Genomic DNA, 8,845 nt, shown 5'->3' with positions numbered 1-8,845 from the left:
AAGAAGCGCCAAAAAGCCCCCTACCCCCTGCCCCGTTTCTGGAACGCTCGCTCCAACTTGTTCTAAACCAGTGGGGGCATTTCCCCGCACTCTGACAACGCTCCCTTCAACGCATTTCCCCCTTGGTATCAGCCGTGAGGCCAGATATTCGGAGAGGGAGGGGGGGGGGGGACACGTCTGCGCTTGTTTGTGTTCAGGTGTCTCCTATGGTCTTCGTCAAAATCACACTGAAGCCTATCTAATATGTACCAACTCACCTAAGTCAAAGTGCTATTGGTCGGGTACTCCTTTGACTAGGTAAAGGGTGCTTCTTTTCTTTGCCCTGCCGAAGAGGTCTAAGTGCTAAGGTAGTCGGTTGTTGACCCACAGGTCGCGGGCTCGGATCCCGGCTGCAGTGGCTGCATTTTCGACGGAGACGAATGTTGTAGCCCCGTTTGCTGAAATTTCGCTGCATATTAAAAAAACCCAGGTGGTCAAAATTTCTGGAGCCCTCCACCACAGCGTCTTTCATTATCAATGATGATTTTGGGACGTTAAACCTCCCATATATTTCGATTTATTCTTCTTCTCTTCAACAAACGAAACCCAATCTTCTGGGAGCCTGTGGCTTCTGGGAAACTGTGGCTGATTTAAGAAGCTTGTGGTTATTTCCTCGTACACAAGCTCATGAAAAGCGACAAGATTAATAGGTCTATGTAAGCCCGTTTACATTTAAGAATGGTTTTAACCATGAATGTGCCTATTCCGGGTCTTAGACAATCACCTTCTTATTGTGTTCTCACTTTTTTTGATTTGGGATTTGGCATGTGTTTGTGTGCACATATACAGGGTGTTTCAAGACATGTGTCCAGTAATAATGAAAAAATACAGAAAGAAGGTACCTGCGAGCTACCAGCGCCGTTCCCATTACTGTGGCAGAAGGTATCTTCGGAAGCGTACAAACAATAAGTACGGCAGTAATTATACAATAAAATATTATTAACTTCTTATCCAGTGGATTTAGGCAGTCGGGTCAATCAGGCGAATTGAACTCCTTGCTGGGAGTACTCATTAGACACATTGAAATGTCTGAACAGTGGTCGTTGGTGCTTGCCGCGAATCAATGAAGTCTGGCTAATTTATCAGGCGAAGCAATACTTCACAGTAAATATGGAAGCGGCTGGGCAGAAGGCATTGAGGTACGAAGGCAATGAAAAAGTTGTTGGGGAAACTGGGAGACAGTATTTGACACGCTATTTTTTTTAAATTATACGCGCCATGCGACCTTCTGTTGAATGCTTGCAACTTGCCTAAAAACAAGACCTATACGGCGTGCAAGTGACGAAATCAAATGAATGCCTAACACTGAGTGTGATTTAGCATCAAACGAGCTTATCTCTGCTCCTTGTTTTTCAAAACCAGCGCATCCCTATATGAAAACGACAGATTCAGAAAATATTACTACGGCTAAAAAGAGAAAAATGTCGTGTGCCAGCACGGACTCGTCCTGTTTTCCTCACTTCTGCTCTAGATCAAAGAAAGGTCAGTCGAAATCTACTTTATACTAGAGAGTCTATTTCGACTTCCACACTTTTTTTTTACCATAGGGCCGTTGAAAGTACTTCAGTGTTTTCATTTAAAGTCTTGCAGGTGTTTTAGATTCGACTGTCTATTGAAGCCCTGGGTCTAGTCACTATAAATTCGGGTAAAATATGTCGTAAGGCGGAAATTATTTTTTAAGTTATAAATCTAGGCTGTGAAATTATAACCGCAGAGCTAGTTTTACGAGGTGTTTTCCGATATAAAATCTAGACAATACTTTCCTTACAATGTTAAATGTACTTGCCGTCTTGACAGAGCTCTAAGTTTTATAATGGATGTGACACGTGGATTTCTCGGGACGAAGAAATAAAACAAATGCTAAAAAATATAGCGAATGTTGTGAAAGCAAACATCCTTCTTTCGTATTCTGAAATACCGAGTGATGAATTCAATTGAGGTATCCATAATTGAACACGCCAACGTTATGCAAGGATCGACTTGTCAATTACGCTCCAGTTGGTGACGCTAGAGAACAAATATTTATAAAATTTTAAATTCGAAGCAATTCTTTGCGAACTTTAACGTATCTATCAATCTATCTATGTATCTAATCGCTTACGTTTGGGTGCTCTCGTGGTCACCTTCTTAACTTGGCGTGAACCAAAATGAGCATGAAAGGGTAAGATGGTTTGACGCACATGGCGCGCTGGTCAAAACATGAATTATCTCATAATCCAGTAGCGTACGTCGTCACACACATCCCGCCAAACAGCGGCAAATACTCACTGGCGGGTATGTGCCGCTGGTATGCGCGTATGAGCCACAGGAGATTGACACATTAATATCTACCTAGGAACCATGAGAACACACATGGGATATTATAATGCATAAGCGTTAAGAATTACCCGACATCAATAGCGTCGACCCAATGATGGCATAGAATAAACGTCAGTGTTGAGAAAACTTGAAATAGACAGTTTTGATCTCCCGATGAATGCAAATAAAGAATTTCAGGGTACCAGCAGGAATCAAACATGAGTATTCTACGTGGCAGTCAAGCATTCTCTCAAAGGCCTCGAAACATTTTTTCATATAAATTCTAATCTTCGTGAAACGTCAATAGTGGGTGCAGTGCTGCCTACCTAATTTTATGAAAGTTACATATGCACTCCTCTGATACAGCCGTCACGTCGAGTTAAAGTCAATTGTGGTTAGGTACCATGCGCTGAAGTGTATTTATGTAGCATTGTCCAAGGTCAGCATCTTCGCTAGCATCAGTGCTTCATAGCAGCATCTGGTGTTTTGTCATACGCATGTTCCAGTTGGCATTGTCCCGCAAGTACAAACAACTGGTTATATTAAAATCGGCAACTCTTCAACATAGGTGTGTGCGTGCAACAATTGTACATATATTTGGCGCCATTTCATGACGTGTCGCTCAATAAAACAAAACTGCATTTGGGTCACCTTGCCTCCGCATGCTTTGCACAACGTCGATTCCCTGCTACGTGGGATCTCGCAAATTTTTTTTCAAGGGGGCCCCTGAAAATTCGCTAGGTATAGTCAACCATTATATCAAATGCTCGCCGATTAATCAAATTTGGAAAATTGTTAAGACACTTCCAGTTCCTATAAACAATTGTGCGTTATATACCTTGGACAATATAATACCTATGATGAAACAAGCGCTAAAAGATGCACTCACTAGGAGAGGACACAGACAAGCTCTTACTAGATACTGAAAATTTTATTTCGAAGCGAACACTAATCTATGCATAACACGCATGTACCTCAACTCAAACTCATTAAATAGGTGTGGGGTTCCCAGCATCTTACAAACTTCTTAGAGATACACATGGCTCCTATAGCCGGACAAAACAGAGCAATAACAGGTCTGTGATGCCCTTAGATGTCTGGGGCCGAGTGCGCATCTTTGAAGAGAGGAGCGTGTCATTATCAGACTGAGTAACCTGTGGAATATCTTTCGTGATTGGGATAGGGGCTTGCAATTCTTCCCCTTGGACGGGGAATTCCCTGTAAGCACGAGTCATAAGCTCGCGTTGATTACGTCCCTGCCCTTTGTACACACCACCCGTCACTACTATCGATTTATTATTTTAGTAAGGTCTTCGAACCGATGTCTGGCACAGCCTTTCGATTACGCCAGTCTGTTGGAAAGATGACGAAAATTGATCATTTATAAGAAGCAAAAGCCGTAACAAGTATTTACACGTGTTTGTTTCCGGTTGTGTGCCATCAATTATAAAAGTGGTTTTTTTTATATCACGTTGATGATGACAGGGGGAGGTCTGGAATGACGTACTAGCGAGTTACGCATATTTTACTGTTCGCTTTCAAATTAAATTTTCAGTTGCTAGTAAGCGCTCGTCTTTGTCCTCTCTAAGTGTGTGTATATTTTAGCGTCTGTTTCATCGTGAACTTTTACTAACACGCCCAAGTGGCCGTCATCCCAAGTATATGACCAACAGCGCTAACTTCCAGTGTGGTTAAATCAATTTAAAAAATCCTTTATGTTCATGCTATTAAATTGGTAAAAAAATGAGACATTCTCAGTGATTCCAAAGTAGGTTCTAGAACTGTATGTTTTATCTGGCATGCCCATGTAGACTAGGAGAGCCGAATCAAATTCGCACACTGTCGCAGACAAACAGTAGCCCTGGTAACTTTGAATATATTAAAAGCTTACGATAGTGTATAACATAAAATTATGCTGGAATAATTAAAACTTCATGACATCCAAATTTAAATAGACAGGTGGTTTAGCTAGTTTTTAAATTGAAGGAAACTTTTCAATAAAAGGTAATTCTTCAAATGTACATTTCCAGTTACGAGGAGTTCCTCAGCAATCAGTCACGTTGCCTCTCCTTTGTAATATATTGCTACGTACTATTTCAATTCATGATGATGTATACGCATATGTATATGCAGATGATAAATCATTTTTCATTCAGGCATGAATACACATTCACTATCATATTCGCTTACAAGCGTATATGTGCGTCACTGAAAATTGGTTACAGGCTATCTATTTAGACCGTAATGTTTAAAAGAAACGCAGTTATGTTTTTCCCTTTGGGTAAACCAGGTACTATTAAAATAACTTGCAACCTGCAGAACATACCCCAATTGAACTCGGTAAAGTATCTGAGAATAATTTATGATAACCACTTCCTTTGACATGCCCACGTTGAATACATACATACATACATACATACATACATACATACATACATACATACATACATACATACATACATACATACATACATACATACATACATACATACATACATACATACATACATACATACATACATACATACATACATACATACATACATACATACATACATACATACATACATACATACATACATACATACATACATACATACATACATACATACATACATACATACATACATACATACATACATACATACATACATACATACATACATACATACATACATACATACATACATACATACATACATACATACATAGAATTATGGGAGCTGGGAGCCGCATGAAAGGCTGTGCAAAGGTTGATCGGGCATGCAAGATAAGCATGCTAACTTTAGTTTACAAAACGGATGTACGCCCAGTATTTGAATTCTGATGTGTTTTATATTCTAAAGCACCGTCTTCTAAAGTGCGTCCTCGTGTATACTCTTAGAAAGAGAGGCCCTACGGCTTGGATTACCGATATTCATATAACCAATATAGTCCTCAATTTAGAAGCACAGTCGTCCTTTCTGGGCCTGTTCAGGACACTAACAGTACAAGCATTCCTGGAAATTATCAATATACGATAAAATTAAAAACAGCTTTTGTGTTTCAGCGAGGATTAAATTTTCATCTTATTGGCCTCGGTTTCACACACCGCAGCTGAGCTTCGTACAAGCACTTGTTTAACGAGTCGATATTAAAGTAAAGTTCCTTCCATTAGTCATGAAAGACTGTACCTCCAGTCATTTTGACTATATATATCCCGATCATTCGAAAAAGTGGCCTTACCGGTGTTTACGTAAGGCTAAGTCAGATGCGGCACCCTGTCGCGTTCCGCGGAATAAAAAGAAAGTTAGCTGATATCGTTCAATCCTTACCATGAATTAAATGTGCTTTCACAAAGGCATTTAAAAGGGATAACTATAACAAATATTATCATGTGTCTCATAATTTGAGGGAAAATCCCGCATTTGTTTTATCTTCGAAACCTTCAATTAGTCAATTTAGTTACAGCATCTCCCAAGTTCTTATCGAATTTTTTGGCGAAAATTTTGGTGGTTCTAATAGCATTAAGGAAGCTCCCCATTGACATCAAATATTAGCATATATAGTTACACATTCTTTATCTTTGTGCTCAGCCCACGCTCCAAAAAGTGACTCCCCTTTATCACGTAATTATCATTTTCTGGTCCTATCCACGTAACTGTAACCAGACTATTTTGCGTACCGGGCCACAAAGGGATCAAAATGAATGAAATCGCACACGCTCTGGCAAAAGGTGCTCTCTGTGGTCCGATGTTCTCAATCATACCGACAACACTTCTCATACTTCGTGACAGATTTAGAAGGCGTACCAAGATGCAAGACACTAGGAAAACACTATTCGCTTATCTAAACGAGTATCGACACCTCTTGATCCCTTGGCGTAGAAGTTTCAGTTGAGCACGACAAGATGAAGCTATTTTTACAAGATTGCACTGTCGCTTTGCAAAAATGAACTATCATATGAACAGAGCTGGTATGGCTCTTTCCTCACCTAACTCGTTTTACAGCGATGGAAAAAGGATCGAGCACCATTTCTTATCATGAAACCGCTTCAATTTCTTGATGAGACACATTCTCAAAATTGTGTTCAATCACATTACTGTGGGTTTTACAGTATCCAATATTCTATACTAGGGAGCATGAGGTCATTTTGGATCTCCGTTCTGTGGTACAGAAATATTAAAATATATCAGGGTGGCTTTTATCGTGACTAGCTTCATTACTTTTTCTAACTATTTTGTGACCAATTTGGCATATGTGATCACTTTATATAACTTCTTTCTTGGCCAATCCCTAAGAGTGGGTGTGAGCCTTTGTGGAGGTGATAATAATAATCGTCGTCTACGTGAACGGCCAACCGAATGCAGCGACGACCAGTCGCAGCCGGTGCCACCCCTTATTCCGCCATGGATGAACCTCGGCGAAGTGCAGCTGCGTGCAGTTTGGACACCGCGTTGTCCCAATGTAAGAAGCCTTCGGAGCAGTCTCTGCTGAGACTCAACCACGATCTCAAGAACATCATTGACAATGCGGTACCGGGAGTGTTCGTCGAGCCGGAAAAAGGCAACATCACTTACATCCACGCCGTCATCGTGGGACCCGACAACACGCCATACCAGGGAGGCTTCTTCCATTTCGTTCTCAAGTGCCCCCGAGACTACCCAGCCTGTCCGCCGCAGGTACGCTTCCTGACGACAGACGGCGGAAGGGTGCGCTTCAACCGGAAACTGTACAGCAGTGGGCTCGTCTCGCACAGCATTCCGGGCACGTTAAACGGATCCTCGTGGAACCCTGAGATGACCTTGCAGGCAGTGCTGGTTTCAATCCAGTCGTTGCTCATCGAGCAGCCTTTGGCCAACGAACCTGCAATGGGACGCGAGTTCGAAACTTGGCTTGAAAAGACGATTCGTTGCAACGCCACACTGCGCTTTCAGACCCTCAGGGTCGCGATTTGCGACGCACTCGAGGCTTGCCTCCTCGGCAACTCGTTGTACCCGCAACTCGTGCAGCAGGCTGTGATGAAGCACTTCGTAGAACAATATGCCAAGTACGAAAGTGTAGCCTTCTCCCTACTTGGCGAAGACTCAAGCAATGAGGAATCTAAGCAGTACGCAGCGCTACTCGAGAGACTGCAAGACTTGCAAGATCGAATACTGCAAAACAACCATACGATGAGGAAATTGTGGCAATGCGACTACAAAGGCGTCATGAACTGCTAAGGCTCATAAAGACTCCTTCGAGCCTAAAAAAAGTTGGGAAATCGTAAATAAACCAGTGGTGCAGTCAGAATATATTTTCGTGGGGAGGGGTCACACCTACCCGACCAGGGAGACGAAGGTGGCGCAGGCTGCTGTCTGAGTCGCCTTCCCCCCTACTACACTCCCGGTCGCTGTGACGTGAATATCACCTTTAGCTTTGGCAGATTGTGTACATTTAAGTCTTGAGACTCCCCTGCCCCATGCATATATGCCTGTGAAAAAAGGAGGAGTAAGTAAATAAAAGGTAAAGTTCTTGCTCTAAAATGCAGTAAGCTACAGGTACAGTGGCCCCCATTCAATCAACTAGACTTCAAAAACAAATCATTGTGACGTGTACTCGAATATTATTTCAAGACGAAGATGGCTCCACTTAATTTGGAATAAGATGTAAACGCAGCATGTTTTTCCACATTAATAATTGCATTTTGCTTTCGCTTATTTCCTGAGCGATTTTTTTACTGTAGATGTTTGTGACTGCATGCCTGTGGGAATAGTTTTTATTTTAGGCTCTATATGCCAAGCAGCCCTGACGCAATGAAGCCTGTTAGTGAACATTTCTTACTTTACTGCGAGCATCCAAGCATGCTTGCAATACGTGATTGTTTTTATAAGGTAAGCGGCAACTTGGCAACACGATTTCGCGCGCATTAATTTCGGGAAGACTTTCTCGCAACATTGGTTCACATTAAGCTTCCCTGTGACTTGACTTTTGATAGCAATGAAGTAGTCCAATCGTAGAGATATTGTCGTGAAATCCGCCAAGGCAAGATAATCCCTGTTGAGAAATGTTTACTAAGTCTCAAACGAAAATGCACCAGGGACCAGACTATGCGTACTCACCTAGAAATAGCTTGTTTGCTGCGTATACCCATCAGTAAACTTGAATACGCGCGAAAACGCTTCATGATCTTTTTTTGCAGTTTTTGTTTTAGAAACTCCCATCGCTCTGCTCCCTGAAACGACAGTATTCCGGGAAAGTGTCTTCTGTGCTTAGCAAACGTGTAGCCATCATTTCTCTTTACGTCAACATATTCACAGGTGTACACATATGCCTATCACCGTGTAGCATAGATATGCCAAGAATACACTGTTTTAACTAATACGCGCATTCATGTTTGCAGAACTTACGCCTGCCCGAAGAGAAGCAGCCTTGTGCGACACAAAAACTTGAGTGGTTAGTTCACTAGTGACGAAGGAATGAACTCAGCTTTTGTTCAGAGCATGGTGAACCATAATCAATTTCTCAGAACACGTGAACTTTCACGACA

General features: G+C 41.8%; 1 protein-coding gene across 1 annotated transcript; it reads left to right on the top strand.

Annotated features, from left to right (window-relative positions):
• Positions 1–6,725: 6,725 nt before the first annotated feature.
• LOC119186897 (ubiquitin-conjugating enzyme E2 Z) lies at positions 6,726–7,538 on the top strand. Its single transcript, XM_037435258.2, has one exon. It carries the CDS (start codon positions 6,726–6,728, stop codon positions 7,536–7,538), a length of 813 nt encoding a protein of 270 aa, XP_037291155.2.
• Positions 7,539–8,845: the final 1,307 nt, after the last annotated feature.

This window comes from Rhipicephalus microplus, chromosome X (assembly GCF_043290135.1).
Source record: "Rhipicephalus microplus isolate Deutch F79 chromosome X, USDA_Rmic, whole genome shotgun sequence".
Classification (NCBI taxonomy): Eukaryota; Metazoa; Arthropoda; class Arachnida; order Ixodida; family Ixodidae; genus Rhipicephalus; species Rhipicephalus microplus.
Note: the sequence above shows the minus strand (reverse complement) of the source record. Positions and strands in the feature narration are given on the sequence as shown.

Excerpts from the sequence above, each read along its gene's own strand:
- LOC119186897 (XM_037435258.2), top strand. The coding sequence starts at position 6,726 with ATGGATGAACCTCGGCGAAGTGCAGCTGCGTGCAGTTTGGACACCGCG.